General features: G+C 49.5%; 1 protein-coding gene across 1 annotated transcript in view; it reads right to left on the bottom strand.

Annotated features, from left to right (window-relative positions):
- Positions 1 to 335: 335 nt before the first annotated feature.
- ACYP2 (acylphosphatase 2) overlaps positions 336 to 16,998 on the bottom strand; it is a 1,335,183-nt gene continuing 1,318,520 nt past the window's right edge. The window contains exon 4 of the mRNA XM_069607235.1: positions 336 to 984. Coding sequence (XP_069463336.1) covers positions 870 to 984 — 115 coding nt within the window. The 3' untranslated portion in view covers positions 336 to 869. The remainder of the gene's footprint in view (positions 985 to 16,998) is intronic.

Below are 16,998 nucleotides of genomic sequence, written 5' to 3'. Positions count from 1 at the left end.
TGGAAGTGGTACTTTATGTTCACCTTGTCCAGTAGTAAGTTAAGACCCCACTGAGGAGGAACTCGCATCTCTGTTAACTTAGGCATGCAGTTGGTGATCTTTGTGAACCATGCCCAGTGACCTCAAGATCGTCTTCGAGTGGCAGTGAATGGATCCTGGATACTGGTGGTGCTGGATGTGGCAGACGGCCATGGAAACCAAATGAATACAGCATGTAAAACATCCAGCGGTGATGCACTTGTGATCCCTCTGGTGGCATGCCACCCCAAAACAACGGGGTAACCGTGTATCCTCTTCCAGAACGCATACAATAGACGGTTATGAACGGTAATAGCATTGCTGAATATGTTTATTCGAAAACTCTTACCAAGAACACATTTTCAAGCGTGCATATCAGTTCATTTATGTGCAATACAAGTGGATCAGTCGGGTTGCAATTTATTTGCCACGTTTCCTTTGTTTTATACTATAATAGAGAACTATTATAGCTAAATTCTATAACACGCTAGACATCTCATGACCGGCTATACTTCCTAGTTTATCGACGATTGGTTTAACTGTAAAAATGAACGCTTTAAAAAGGGTACATTAAACACTTTGCTGGTGTTCTAACGTTAACATTTTATGCGCTCACCTCGCAACTACATGTGCTCATTATTTTGCTATTCTCATTAACACAACATGACACAACATAACAAAGCAGTAGGGCGGGCCTGTAAGTTACGATGCCTCAGGCCCAGTGCAGCCACTGCCAGTGTGTTCGCTGTCTACCAGTGCAATAACAGAGCGGGGGATTGAATAACGCCCGGTGCAGGGAAGTAGTGCACGCAGCAAGCTTTCTAACATGATGCTTGAGTTAATCCTCGCTCTTAGTATCTGGTGCCGAATCCTTTGAACTCGAGCTTCGAAATCTCTTTATCATTCGTGAATTCGGTGCGGTCAATGCGCGAACTCGGGCTCCCCACTTTCCTCAGCCAGGCCTTCCTGCAAAGCAAAAAGGGGGAACGCATGTTAAACCACTGCCAAGCAAACGCAAAGGAAGGCACAGCATGTCGGAAGGAAATAAACATCTTTTAAACATGGCATTTGGTTTTTAAAAATGTCGACAGGTGACAAAGTATAAATTGCGCAGAGTGCAGCTGATGGATTTTAAGACAAGAATATACATCATTGACGTTTAGTTGTATTTGGTAGCATAAAAAGCAGTAAACACAAGGGCAAACTAGGCAACATCACATGTATGTGGTGGCGACTGCATATCAGTAAACTGGAGCTCGAATAACCAAGATCCCGTAATGCTGGAAGAAAGGAGGCAAGCCAGCAACGAATGTTCTGCACATTTTCTCACAATATTAGTGAATTATGCTAAGTTGGATCGCATCGCGTCCTTCAAAGCAATTCACGTGGCAGAAACTCTGCTGAAGGAAATACCACCCACTGAAGACGGAAATAAATTGAGATCCAAGATTGATGCCATTCCGATTTCTTACGTGGAAGACATTAAGCAGCGTAAACACAGAAAATTCCTAATAAATTATTATGAGACTGGGCGAGTGTACACGTTTGCCAAAAGGTTTCATGCTCTTCGCAACGCTACCAAGCAGTTCAGTCTAGCGCTGTGGCTTCTTTGTCCTCTAAGTCAGATGTATCTAATTCTGAAAATTATGAACCTACCATCAGGTTGAATTTTTTAGACGAGATGCGGCTCCTGCGTCAGGATGGAAAATCTAAAAAACGAGACAGGGGCAGCACAAGAGGCAGGAGACGCAATTTGCTGGTTGGAAAAATGACCCGGAGGGGCCAACAAGCAAAATACAGATTCTCAGAGCAGTCTAACTTGCTTCGGAGCACGGGCGAAGAAGCCATAATTGCTGACACCATGCAAGGTATGAATCTTTCATCACATAAACTCACCTAATCACAGACTGAAGTAACTTAAATTGGGCCTCAATTTCTGTCCCAGCACGGCCTTTGATTATGTCCAGACTCATCGTGATTTTGATCATTTCTTCAGGAAAATCATGTTAAAAAAGTTGTTGTCACTAATCCAGCTAAGGTTTCCAGAACTATACGCCAACAAGATCGAACTGACTTACTTATTTCAGATTTTGAGTCTCTAACTGATCTGACCGAGCTCCCTTTGGATTCTACTAATATTAATCTTGAGGAGTTTGTCATCACTCCACATTGGCCAGGTAGATCACGTCTCAAATGAAAGTCGAAATTCAATCCTCCTATGTCTACGGGAGGTTGCATGGAGGATTTTCATGACTTATGCCTAGCTGACTTGCATAAATTGTGACTGCAATCTACTTCTTTATCTAGCTGCAATCTTTCTCAGTCTCAATCTGAGTCCCGTGAAAATTGCAACTCATGACCCATGTTGCCATTAAACTCTCAGGCAAGGTGAAAGGGGCCCCTAGGGGACCCTGACGTCTATGGAAACAAGGCGGGTCACCACACACGATAGAGACGCCAGACACGAGGTTGTATTCCCAAAGCTAGGGTTTTATTGCAAAGCAAAAGTCTCAGTTGGCCAACTCGGTCTCACGCCCCGCGACGTGTATCTCTAGACCTCGAGGGACGCAAGAGAATGAATTACGTACATCAGTTACATATATACAAAATGCATATCAAACAATCAGCTATGACATGTTTAACCCCCTCTTTATTGGGTTTCTTTGAACTTGGTGTGATGATGGACATCTCCGACCACTATGACACCTTCAAACATCTATTCTAGTAACAATTTGCAATTTGTGAGTGCGCAGGCATCTTTCGGTTATTGAATAGAACACAGCGCTTCTGTTCTTGGAAGCGAACTACATACGGGGGGGGAGTTGCATTCCGGACCTTGCTATCTATCAGGTGCTATTCGCGTCCTGGGAGCCGACATGCTCTTAGCGGGCTCAGCAAAGGGGGGCCATTAGAAAAGCATAATTCAAGCCTTTAGTGGTATTATTCTAACATATTCTATCATATAACGAGACTGGCTGGCAGCTGTGAAATGATTAAATGCCCTGCAGCTCTGCTTCAAGGCTACATTAAGGAGGGAGCCGGGCATTCTTCCTGGCGCTGCCTATGTTTGTGTTTCAGCAAACTCTTGTTATCCTCACGGCCCTGTGGCCTTGTCCTTTTCACATACAGACAAAAATGTTCCACAGTCGAGCAGTGTAAGCGGAAAATATACTGCAAAGCAATAGGAACAGAAAGCAATGAGGAATGGTTAGAAAACAAAATGGCGATTCTTGTTAAATCAAAATGGCCGTTCATTGGCAAACTCGAAAACCTATATTCTGTCGTATCGTGCATGAGACGGTTGGTCCACGGCCACCAAAATGCGTTTCCGGTCTCAAAGTAGAGGTATCCGTATTTCTAGACTGACAAACCCTCCTTTGGCCGTATGCCAAACGTCTCATCTATCTGTTGAAACCTCCTCTAGTGATGATGAATCTGAAGTACTTATATCTGAGTCTTGCATGCTATTGTGGACATCATTGTTTTCATCAATATCTATTGCCATCAACTCTTTCACTGCTCTCATCGCATTTGGGTCTGGGCTAGTTCGATCATGAGGTTGTTTTTTCTTTGTTATCATATGCATGCATCCTTCCGTACATTCCTCAGTTACCTCTGCACAAACTATGGGTAAACAATGTATACAACAACAGCATGTTAGGAACATTCCGAACACCACTACCAATATCGAGATCAACTTCCATCCCCAAGATCGTAGTATTCCCCAAAAACAAGATCCTATTCCCCAGCTCCCTTCTCCCGTGGGGAATTCAGAGCTTAGAACGTGCAGTTTCTTTATTGCTTCAAAGATCGTGGGGGAATAGTCATCGACATAAACGCAACATGCTGATCACACTATTTTGCAAATTCCCCCACGATCAACCAGGATTACATCGAGAGCCATTCTATTTTGCAGCGTCATTAACCTGATTCCTCTTTCTTCCAACGTCATGTTAAATAATATATCTGTTGTTGTGTTTATTGTATTCTTTATGATTCTGGAGAGTTGCCTTATATTATAGGAGTTCACTATCTGTCCTAAGAATGGAATGAATGATTTTGCTACATCAGTTGCTATTAAAACACCTTCGTCAGTCCTCTTGACTCTAGTTCTGGATAATCTGCCCATGGCTGCTGTTTCTAAGAGGAATACTCCTGGGAACAGTAGTCCTAAGTAACATGTACCTCCCCAGTTTCTGGGCAACCAAGGGTATGCTTTCTCTCCACATATAAAATAAACTGGATCACCTACGTATACTGGTTCTTTTTCCCATTTTAGTACCACTGTATTCATACAACCAGTATATGTTCCGACTGAAAAAGAGCCTTTCTTTTTTAGACAAAAAGGGACAGTTCTTGGGCTATAATTCACAGTGTAAGATTTATTTATTTATTTATTTATTTATTTGTATATTTGTTACACGCCCAGACCCTCGGGTGTCACGGCGAGGTTATAAGATAGCTTAGAAATTAGTCACAATCAAACATTACAAAGGTTGCATTACAAGATATAGGTTACAACATATTCACAACAATATACAGTGGCCTAAGTATTCACAACAGTGTCCGATGGAGGGGTCCTATCTTAGGGTGCTAATATTGGTTGAATAACCAGGTTTTTAGCTGTTTCTTAAAGAGCTTGAAGGAGGATGCTTTTTTGATGATGATGGGTAGGGTGTTACAGTGTTTGGGGGCTAAAGTGGTGAAGCTGCTGCCCCCTGCTCTAGTGGTTTTGAATCGAGGGGGGTCCAGGAGGAGTTTGTCGTTGGATCTCAGTAATCTTATGTTAGTTTTAGGATGCAGAGTGTTATTGAGGTAGATAGGTCCTTTTTTTGTAATGCATTTGTGGGTGATGCATAGTGTTTTTGCAAATGATGCGGGCTTTGATGGGGAGCCAGTGGGCATCTTTCCTGGTCTTGGATATATGGTCTGATTTTTTTATGCCTAGTGCTGCCCTCAGGACTTTGTTTTGCAAAAGTTGCATTTTGGCTAGGTTGGTGTTGGAGGTGCCCAGTAGTAATACATTACAGTAGTCCAATTTCGATAGGACCAGTGCTCTGGCCAGGGTGAGGCAGTTTGCTGGGGTCAGAAATTGTCGGCTGAGTGCGATTAATTTGGAAGTGTAGGCCGTGGAGGAGGAAAGTACATTGATCTGTTTGGTCATGGTCAGGCTAGCATCGAAGTACACGCCCAGTGTTTTTACTTGTTTTGACACTGGGATATTGGTGCCGTCGATGTTGATGGTTGAATATTCTGGCTGAAGGGTTGCTAATTTGGCTGGAGCTCCTACGATGAGGACTTCCGTCTTCTCATCGTTAAGACGTAGGCTGTTCAATGCCATCCAGTTTTGTATGATGACGTAAATTTTATTGATAGCTAAAGTGTCCTGGTCATAGATGCCTGTAAGAGTTATAAGGATATGGGTGTCATCTGCAAAATTAGTGTAAATGACACCCATATCGTCAAGTGCTGAGAACAGGAGCTTGGTATATGCGTTATACAGCGTGGGAGAAAGGCAAGAGCCTTGGGGCACTCCTATGGGGACTGGGATGGGGTTGGCTGCTTCTTTGCCTATGGACACTCTGGAGGTGCGGTCAGTTAAGAAAGATTTCACCCAAGCAGTGGCTGCCCCAGAGAAGTTGAATTCACGGGCAAGTGAGTTGCAGAGTTTGTCGTGGTCCACCAGGTCGAACGCTGCTGAGAGGTCCAACAACAGGAGAATGCAAAGTTTCCCTGAGTCTCTAATGGCATCCATCTGGATTTTGAGGTCCAAGAGAGCTGTTTCAGTGCTGTGGTTGGGCCTGAAGCCTGATTGTCTGGTGCCGAGGAGCTGGTTAGATTCTAAATGGGTTTGAATTTGGTTGTAGGCTAGTTTGTCGATGATTTTGAGTAAGAATGGGACCGTGGTTATGGGGCGATAGTTAGTTGGAATGGTGGGGTCTAGATTTGATTTTTTTAGAAGTGGTGTAACCCAAGCTTCTTTAATGCAAGTCGGAACTGTATTGGAGTTGAATGAGGCATTGACAAATTTGGTGATGAGGGGGGACAGGGTGGGTGCACAGGCTTTGACTAGTTTGGCTGGGACAGTATCTCCTTTGCAGTTGGATGCTTTTAGTTTGGAGATAGTATCGAGTACGAGATTGTGGGTGACTGGTGTGAATTGGAAGGGGGGGTTGGAGTTGTCACTGGAAAGGGCACAGGGGTTGGGGAAGGGGGGTTTTTTTGTAGCTAGGAGTAATTTTTTGGAATTGATTTTGTTTTGTAGCGTAGTGATTTTGGAGGCAAGAGCATCTTGAATGGTGGTACACCATTCTTTGCTTGTGTTTGTGGATGTGACGGTAGGAAGTGGATTTTCAAGTTCTCTAAGGATAGAGAAGAGCTCTTTGGAGTCGGATGCTGCATTACTAATGCGAGCATTGTAGGCGTTAGCTTTATGAGAGATGATAGCTGATTTGTAGAGGGTATTAGCGTCTTTGAATGCTTTGGCTGAGTCCGGGGAGGGGTGTTTATTATGGGCATGCTCAAGAGAGCGTTTTTTCCTTCTAAGGGCGATTAGTTCCTCGTTGAACCAGAAGTTGGATTTTTTGTTGAGGCGCCTTAGTTTGGAGGTTACAGGTGCTATGGTGTTAATCGCTGTGGAGAGGCATTTATGGTAGTACTCAGCGAGAGTAGTTGGGTCATTGCTGAGGATTGAGTGGGTATCTAGCAATTTGTTCAAGGTGGGGTCGAAGTTCTCAGCTGTGAGCTTTTTGTAGTTTCTACTTTCGATGATATCCATAGGTATGTTCTTGGGTGTGCAAGGGTCGTCACTAGTGATAGTAAATTCTATACAGAAGTGGTCTGTCCAATTCAGTGCGGTAATCGGGCCTAAGGTGATGTTGGTGTTGAGGGTGAGGATCCAATCAAGGGTTCTGCCCTTGGTATGGGTGGGGACATTGACATGTTGGCGGAAGTTCATGTTATTTAGTGCCAGGATGAGGGCGGTTGCTTTGGTGTCTTGGTTGTCATTAAAACCTAGATTCAAGTCACCAATGATGATACATTTTGTTTTGGGTTTGAGGAGGGGCGCCAGTATTAGTGGGATGTCTGTTTCTGGGTGGCTGTTTGTGCTAGGGGCTCTATAGATGACCACTATGTTAATTGTGGTGTTTTCATTCAATGAGAGTTTGGCGAGTAGTAGTTCCTACCCTGAGATTATTTCAATGGAACTTGATCTAAGTTTGATAGTGTTTTTTGCAATGATGGCCACACCACCTCCTGGAGTGGTGGTTCTATCAGATCTGAGAATGGTGTAGTCTGGTGGAATAGCTAATGCTAGCAGAGGGCCTGATGCTTGGTGTAGCCAAGTTTCTGTGATTACTAACATGTCAAGGTCAAGTTCGATGATGAGGTCATGAATATCAATGGCGTGGGCTCCAAGGGAGCGGGCATTGATGAGAGCATTTTTGAGACTAATGGGAGGGTTGGGCTCCTTAGTGGGAGTATTTATGGTTGGTGGGCCACTTAGTGGGGTAGTTTTAGTTGCTCTAGGCTGGGTGTGTTTGTCGTTTGTTGTGTGGGCCGTGGGTTTGGGTGATCTGGGAGGCTGGGTCATGGTAGTAGGGTTGCGGTGTGGTGGCCTTGTGCGAGCTCTTAAACGGGGTATTCTCTCGTATCCTAGGATAGGGGGTGTTTTACCATTGCTTGAGGGGTTGAGGTGTGCATGTGGATCATCAGTGATGGTCGAGGTGGGATGGTGTTCCTTACTGGTTGCGTGGGAGTCCTTGAGCCTGGAAAAGAGAATGGAGGAGGATGGGAAGGGAGGTGTGGTAGGGAGGAAGGGGGAAGGACAGGGGATGGGATGGTGTCTTGGGCAAGCTAGTTTGGTGAGGCCATTACTGAGGGCGAGGAAGTGAGTGCCAGTGCACGGGGTGTCTGCTCGGACAAGGCAGAAGGGGAACATAATGCGCAATATCCAACTTAACATAGCTAGGGATATAGGGGGTGGTGTAAAGTGAGGCTCGGCTCGCTTTATAGTAACCAATTGGGCTAGATACAGTAGTCAGCAGTGAAATACTGTTAGGCTAATAGCAAGAATCCTAGGAGGGCCTGTGGGCGGTAAGGAGCGACCATAAGGCACAACACAATATCACAGTGATCTCTAAGCGACCATAGGGCACAACACAATATCACAGTGATCTCTAAGCGACCATAAGGCACAACACAATATCACAGTGTTCTCTAAGCGACCATAGGGCACAACACAATATCACAGTGATCTCTAAGCGACCATAAGGCACAGCACAATATCACAGTGGTCTCTGAGCGACCATAAGGCACAGCACAAGATCACAGTGGTCACTGAGCGACCATAAGGCACAACACAAAATCACAGTGGTCTCTGAGCGACCATAAGGCACAGCACAAATCACAGTGGTCTCTGAGCGACCATACAATTGGCAAGCGACCAGGAGGGTCTCGAGTGGGTCAAAAGGTGTATTAATAGAGGACCATGTTTATGCAGTAGGTGGTGAAAAACACACTGTTCAGGGCTACTGAATCTGTAACAGTACTATGAAGGTCTTGCATCTTTGTCCCCTTTTGTTCTTACATGAAACGTCATTACAGATGTTTTTTCTGGCGGGGACAATCTATCTCGCCTATTTTGTCGTGTTATCTTCCGTGTACTTTTCCTCGTGGGCTCTGGGGCTATTACTTGTGCTTCATAGAAAATGGAACAACCCACAGGCTTCATTATTATCTTCTCAAACTCATTCATGTTGGTTCTGTCTAATTGACCCGTATTACTCTCATTCCACTTCCTATAGAACATTGCACATAAAGATGCACTACATGCAGAACTTAATGGTAATGGCTGCACATACCACCCTATTCCTTTTCCGGCATGCTGTGGTAAATGGGCACATACCCAGTAGTTTGTTTTCTTCAGGATTGCATGTGTCATGTTCATTATCAGTAGTAAGGTGTTATTTCCAAAACCTTCCCTGTGTTTTTCTTCCATTGGGTGTAGGGTATAAATGATCACCTGGACCGGGCTTTCAGTAGTGGATATATTAATTATTAGTAAAAACATTTCTAATGGGTGTATTGTTTCTACCCACCATAATATTAGGGCTGTCGATATTGGTGCTACCACGCTCATAAAGCATATTATTATCGTTAGTGTCAGCATACAATTTGTTTTACCATGCTTTTTTCTTAAACTCATAGTCTTTATAACTGACTCATTCTCAGCGGTTGTAGTGCAGGAGGAGGCTGGAACCGGTCCCGGCATGTTTCTCGTCGTCCTTCTTCTTCCTTATCACAGTTTGTTGTGGATATCTCTCTTCGTCACGCTTGCTCTGATGTCTATAAGTTCAATGGAATTCTCACAATTCAGTTTTTCCTGTCCTTTTTAGCCTGGATTCCATTATTCGTTTTTAGGTGAGATCACTTGTCCCTTCTTATACTGCCCAGAGGACCTTTGATCAGTTATCGCCTCAGTATCATGTGCGCCCAGCTTGTCCGCTCTGGTTCCGGACAAATGTACTGTTAATCAATTATCTCACTTGCCAAAGTACCATGTGCGCCCAGCTTGTCCGTTCTGGTTCAGGACACATGTACTTTTTATGATCGCACCGAGGAGCCGCGAGTCTTGAATTGTCGACTTGCACAATTCTCATGCTTCTCTCCTCTACACCCCTGGTTCCTTCTCCGTCCATGAGCTGAACCAGAGGTTGGCATAAACACCAAAAAAAAGAATGAGGATCACTTTGCCTTCCGAGGCCGCAGGTTGTATCGCCTTGCTCCCGGTATCATATGATCCGTGAACAGTGCCGGTGCACTTTCAGATTCAGGCTTGAAGTCAGCCTGTGGCGCTACTGCAGGTGCTGGTGTGCGCCGCGCCAATGATGCAGATCCGTTTTTTGGCGTGCTGGCAAGTGCTGGTGGGCGCCAAAGGGGTACACAATTTGGTTTTGCTGGTATCTGCAAGGCAGATTTCACGTCGGTCAGCAGTGATGTCGATTCTGCTGGGCAACGTTGGGGCACTCTTTGCCCTTCCCCCTTTTTGGCAATCGTCTCAGGCTTTGTTTCGAGTTTCACTTCACGTTTTGGCAGATTAGGAACAAGTTACTTACCTGTAACTGTTGTTCTCCAGCATGGGTCTGGCATGGATTCACATGCTCATGAATATTCCCCGTCGTCAGGCCGGGAATCCTCGGTATAGAAAAAAATCAGTATCAGTTTCGTTTCTAATCTGTCTTTCTTAGTAGTAACCAATCACTGGTCTCTGGGTCATACTGCCCCCAGCGCCAATGACTGCCCTCTCCCTAAGCCCCGCCTCTGGCAGCCATCCTCAGATTTGGTAGCACGTAAAGTGGCAGTATGACCAAGTGAAGAGCCGCAGAGCGGTAGGCGGGAGGGTTCGCATGTGAATCCATGCCAGACCCATGCTGGAGAACAACAGTTACAGGTAAGTAACTTGTTCCTTCTCCAGCATGGGGTCTGGCATGGATTCACATGCTCATGAATAAGAGAATACATAGCAGTACACACATGCACAACCACGGGAGGTGGCAACAGGCTCAACATTAAGCAATACAACAACTCAACATTAAGCATCTCTTACCTCCTCACCAGGCTCACCTTAGGCGAACAGGTTGCGCAGCACTGCTTGGCCGACCCTGGACTCCTCCCTGGAGTCCCGATCAACGCATTCGAATCTTGTGAAGGTGTGTGTCGACCTCCACGTCGCAGCCCTGCAGATGTCCAGCAGGGGCACACCAGTCAGGAACGCCGTGGTAGCAGCGATCGCTCTGGTCGAATGGGCTGTCGGACGGCCGGGCAGCGGTCGGTTTGCCAACCGGTGACAGTGCATGAGAGCCATCTGGAAATGGAAGTCTTTGAGAGAGCCTTCCCTTGATTCACAGACCCAAAGTTCACAAACAGCTGTGACGTCTTCCGAAAACTCTTCGTGCGGTCCACGTACAACTTCAGCGCTCTAGCTACATCCAGCGAGTGCAAAGTCCTCTCGGCCGGCGACGAAGGCGACGGGAAGAAAACTGGCAACACCAAGGGCTCGTTGAGGTGGAAGTCCGACGGCGCCTTGGCCATAAAGGATGGGTGCGTCCTCAGCACCACCCTCGTGTCATGAAAAGTCAAGTATGGAGGCTTGCAAGATAGGGCCTGGATCTCTCCCACTCGTCGTGCGGAGGTGATGGCCACGAGGAAAGCTGTCTTCCATGACAGGAACTTCAAAGGCGCCAAATGCATAGGCTCGAATGGGGCCCCCATGAGCCTGGTCAGCACCACATTAAGCTCCCACGCTGGGACAGGAGCCCTCACCGGCAGGAATGATCGGAATAGTCCCTTCATGAATTCTTTCACCAGGCGATGCGACCACAAGGACGCCCGTCCCGTAGTCCTAGTATATCGGGAGATTGCAGCCAGATGTATTTTGATGGAGGCGTGAGCCAGTCCAGCTTTGGCCAGCGACAGTAGGTACGGCAGTACTTGAGGGGCCGTAATCCGCAGAGGGTTAATCTTCTGTGCACGGCACCAGACAGAGAACCTCTTCCATTTATGTCCGTAGCACTTGAGAATTGAGGACGACCTGGCCTTTGCAAGAACCTCTCTGCAGTCGGCCGGGATGTCGTACCCTCCAAACTCTAGTGCTGCAGGTGCCAGGCCTTCAAGTTCAGCGACTCCAGGTTGTGGTGAAGAATGGCGCCTCCTTCTCTGGAGAGAAGGTCTGCGTCCGTCGGCAGCTTGACTGGTGTGGACGTTGACAAGTCCAGAAGGTCCGGGAACCAGATCTGTCTCGGCCACGCCGGTGCGACGAGGATCATCCTGCACCGGGACCTCTTGAGCTGGTTGATGAGCCGGAGCAGCAACGGCAGCGGAGGGAACGCATAAAGAAATAGGCCGTCCCAGGGGAACGAGAAAGCATCGCCCATGCTCCTCGGCTGGGGGAACCTGCTGGCGAACCTCCGGCACTTGGAATTCGTTGCCGTCGCGAAGAGATCGACTTGGGGTTCGCCCCATCGTCGGAAGAGTCGATCCACTTGATCCTGGCGTAGTTCCCACTCGTGGCACGAGCGCAGCTCCCTGCTGAGTGAGTCGGCGATCGTGTTTTTTATTCCTGCCAGATGAAGAGGCACCAGGAACATCCGTTGGGCGACGGCCCAGTGCCACAGCTCCTGGGCTTCCCTGGATAGGGCCGGGGACCTGGTTCAGCCCTGCTTCCGGATGTAGAACATCCTGGTGGTGTTGTCGGTGAAGATCCTCACCACCTTGCCCTTGAGGGACGGAAGAAAGGACCTGAGGGCGGAGCTCCAAGATGTTGATGTGGAGTGACTTCTCCTCCGGGAGCCAAAGGCCTCTCGCGTGAAGATCTCCAGAGTGCGCTCCCCAACCTTCCAGGGAGGCGTCCGTCGTCACCTGGTGAGCTGGGGTCTGAAGGTCCGTGCCCACCGACAGATGGGAGCGGGTACCCCACCACCGGATCGCCTGACGGAATGTCTCGTTGAGAGGGATTCTGTCCTCGAAGCTGCCCGTCAACTGGACCCAGTGGGCGTCGAGGAACTCTTGTAAGGGGCGCATCCGAAGCCTGCAAAGGCGCACCAGATAAATGCAGGAGGACATCATCCCGAGGAGGGACTTGATAGATCTTACCCTGGCCATGTCCGGGGCCAGCAGACGCTGTACCTTGCCCAGAATGGTCCTGGTCCTTTCCTCCGACAGTGAGGCCAGCCGCGCCATTGTGTGGAGCTTGGCTCCCAGAAACAGGGCGACTAGCGACGGAACCAGGTGGGATTTTGGAAAGGTGATGGAGAATCCCAGGTCCGTGAGCAGCTGGACGGTCTTCGCAATGTGCTCCGCGGCGAGCTCCCTTGTCCTTGCCCGGATGAGCCAGTCGTCCAGGTAGGGGTAGACGTGGATCCCCTGTAGGCGCAGCAGCGCCGCCACCGGTGTGAGGCACTTGGTGAACACCCTGGGTGCCGACTTCAATCCGAACGGGAGGGCCTTGAACTGGTAGTGCCGCCCTTGGATCACGAACCTGAGGAACTTTCGGTGTCTTTTTAAAATGGGGATGTGGAAGTAAGCATCCTCCAAGTCCAACGACGACAGGAAATCGCCCTCCTCCAGCTGTCCCAGCGCGTGCTGGAGGGTGACCATACGGAACTTCTGTGCCTTGATGTACTTGTTCAGTCGTTGCAGGTCCAGGATGGGGCGCCATCCTCCTGTCTTCTTTTTACGAGGAAGTACCTTGAGTAAACTCCGGAGCCCTGAAGCCTCTTTGGGACGAGCTTGATGGCACCCTTCTTGAGCATCGCCCTTACTTCCAACAGTAGTTGAGGGACGTGATTTTCCTTCCTGGCCACGGGTGGAATGCGAGGGCACTTCTTCTGAAACTCGAGGGCATGCCCTTGGGCCAGGGCATCCAGCCCCCAACGGTCGGTGGAGATGGACTCCCACACACTGACGAACCTCGCCAGCCGGCCTCCCACCGGGGTGCTTCGGCGGGAGTCCGACCCCACGGTTGGTTCAATCTTGTTTGGAGGCCGCCTTGCCTCCTTGACCTCCCTGTCGAGGACGACGGGCACCACTTGACTTGCCGCGTCCCCTGTAAGCTTCCTGGGATGAAGATCTTGCCGCTTGGCGGTACGTGGAGGAGCCACTGCCGGATCCCTTGGAGGCACCTTGTCTGCCTCCGGAGCTCCGAAAGGACAGCCGTCGTTGTTGGAGCACTCCCAGTGCCCGGGCAGTCTCTGTGTCTGTCTTGATGGCCTGAAGGGACTCATCAACCACCTTCCAAAACCGGTTGTTCCCGTCGAAGGGCATGTCCAAAACCTTGGTTTGTACGCCCCGGCGGAAATCCGTGGGCTCGAGCCATCCTCGTCGTCTCAAGCAAACGCTGTTGCCCAACTGACGGAAACTGGTATCGGCAATGTCAGTTGCCACTGTGATGGCGTGGTCCAAAGCAATCTCACCTTCCTGTAGGATTTCAAGGGCCTCAGCCCTTTTGGCGTCCGGAAGGAAGTCCAACAGAGGGGAGATTTTTAACCACAACTCCCTGTCGTAGCGGGCTACGATAGCCAAGGCGTTGGCCGCCTTGATAGTTGTCACTGTGGATGAGATGATCCGTCGTCCCATCGTGTCCAGCTTCCTGCCCTCGCCGTCCGGCGGGGAAGTTGATGTCGAGGCCGATGCCCCCCCAGCTTTCTTCTTTGCCGCTGCCGAGACGACCGAATCCGGGGTAGGTCGCGCCCGAAGGCACAAGGGGGCAGCGTCTGGGACCCGGTACTTCTTCTCGTACCAGTCCCTCTTTGCCGGCGCCGTGGCAGGGTTCTTGAGGAGGGCGAGTCCCTCCTCCCAGATGTCATCAAGATACGGTACGGCGAGGACCGTCTTCCTTTTAGCCTTGCGCCGTTGGTAAAGGAACCCTTCCTTCTTCTTCTCTTCTGGGCAGAGCTGGAAGAGCTCGGATGCCCTGGAAATCATGGCATGAAAGGATCCAATCTCGTCGGGTGGGGACGCCCGAGCAGGGGGCGACAGGGGACACGTCCTATCGTCGCCTCCGTCGTCATCTGTACCTGTCGTAGCCATGTCCGTGCCTGTATCATCCCGGTGGGTAGTAGACCGGGGGGAAGGCAGAGCAGGCCGCAGAGGTGGGAGAGGTGGCGTAGGATGCGTCCTCCTCCTCTTATGCAGTGGACTTTCCAAAGGTCCTGGCTCCGGTTCCCCCGTCGGGTCTGGCTCAGGTACCTCCGTCGGGGGGAGGGGCATCCTTGTCCTTATCTCCAAGCATAAGGACTGAATCACTGACAAAATGGCCGCTGAAGTGAAACGATGGGCGCGAGGGCCCTTGAGGAGCCTCGTCAGCAACACCGTCGCCCTCGTCGGGATCCCGATGGGCTGGGCCTCTTCCACGACTTCGATGAGCTCTTCTTCAGAGGTCGTGTCCGTATCCACGATGGCCACCAGCCCCTCCCCCACCTTTTACAACAAGGACTTTGTGGGGGTCTTCTCAATGGGCCTGAAAGACGACTCCCTCCGCGGTGGCAGGGAGACTCTGGGTCCTGAGGTCGCCTCCACTGGTGTAGCCTCCACAGTCTGAGCCAGGGCCGCGGCGACATCCTCAATCGAGGTCTTAGCAGGGTGTACGCCTGGGGCCTTCACCTTGGGGGGAGGGTCTGAGCCTCGCTCCCCCTCTGCCGGAATCTTCAAGATCGACCGGGGCCTCTCCAGAAGCTTTGCGGGTTCTCGGACTTCCTCTTACCCGAGCCAGAGCGTTGGCTCGTGGTTGATGGCGCCGGGGAGGATGCGCCCTGCCTGGCAGCCAAGGAGCCCAACCGTTCGGCGCTCCCGGTGCCCGCGGACTCGTGGTGCTTAGCCTTTTGTTGGGCCCCCGTCACCGGGGCGCCCTCACAGGACTTAGAAGACCGCTCAGACTTCTTTTTCTTCTTCTCACCTGACGGGCTCTTCCCTTCCAGCCAGTTGGCGAGACGGAGGTAGCGATCCTTCATGGTCCGCTCCGACATGTTCCCACAAAACGCACAGTCCTTCTCCATGTGCGTCTTGTCCTCATGGAGACAGTAGAGGCATAACGAATGCTTGTCCTCCTTGAAAACATTCTGAAGCTGGCATCCAGGGCAGGTCCTGAACAGCTTCCCGGGCGTCGAGCTTCCTTTCTCCTGGGCCACGTCCGGGGTAGGCCTCGGAACTTCTGGAATCCTCCAAAAGCATAGCTCGACGAAATCTTCACCCTTGAGGGGCGTAGAAAACTCCGAAACGGATCCCCGTTGATCGGATATAGAAACGGTGGAGCTTGAGGCTCTATTTAACCGAAAAATTCGAAAAATCTCCTGAAAAAGCGTGAAAACGCAGCAAAAGCTCGAGAGCTACAGCACGAGGACTCCCAACACTTGAACGTGCGGTAAAAATCTGAGGATGGCTGCCAGAGGCGGAGCTTAGGGAGAGGGCAGTCATTGGCTGGGGGCAGTATGACCCAGAGACCAGTGATTGGTTACTACTAAGAAAGACAGATCAGAAACGAAACTGATACTGATTTTTTTCTATATCGAGGATTCCCGGCCTGACGACGGGGAATATTCATGAGCATGTGAATCCATGCCAGACCCCATGCTGGAGAAGGTGGCTGCTCACTGGCAACAGTTTCTTTTGTTTCTGGGACCGCTGTCTCTTTCCGGTCAGCAGTGTCAGGCAAAACTTTCAGTGGAGTTGGAATCTTTTTGGCATGGGTGGCATGGATCCACGACTTCCTTCCATCCACCCGTATTGCCGTCTGCGTCGCTAAAAGTTCTTGATGGGGCCCGCGCCACCTGGGTGCTAATGATGACTTTCTTTCAAAGTTTTTTAGCAGCACCCAGTCTCCTGGCTCCAGCGCATGCCCCGGACCGGTATACCATGCTGGTAATGCCTCCTTCACCTGCTGATGAATCAAACGCAATTTCTGCATTAAAAGGCCACAATAAGTACTAAGCACAGGATGTTCTATCTCACTGAGTCGTTTTGGCTGAGGTGCGCACCAAACATTTGCCGGACTCCCCATTACGATCTCGTATGGGGAGAGCCCAGTTTTAGCCTGCACAGACGTACGCATGCATAATAGTGCTATTGGTAATGCATCCACCCAACTCAACTTGCTTCCCGCACAAATCTTGCTAATCTTTGATTTATGAATCCCGTTGTGCCTCTCCACAAGACCGGCAGAATGCCTTGAACTATGGAATCTCTTATCAATCTGGAGACCAGCACATATCTGTAATACCACTGCACCCACAAAATGCAGTCCATTATCAGACCATAGGACCCGGGGCAAGCCAAATCTGGAAAAATACTCCTTCAACGTTACTTTTGCCGTAGTCATTGCTGTGCAATCTTTTAAAGGATATGGCTCCACCCACTTACTGAATGCACAGATTACCACCAAGATGTATTTTAAGTTTTGGCACCTCTCCATCTCTATGAAATTAA

The sequence above is a fragment of the Ambystoma mexicanum genome, chromosome 4q (assembly GCF_040938575.1).
Source record: "Ambystoma mexicanum isolate Mex_15411 chromosome 4q, UKY_AmexF1_1, whole genome shotgun sequence".
NCBI lineage: Eukaryota > Metazoa > Chordata > Amphibia > Caudata > Ambystomatidae > Ambystoma > Ambystoma mexicanum.
Note: the sequence above shows the minus strand (reverse complement) of the source record. Positions and strands in the feature narration are given on the sequence as shown.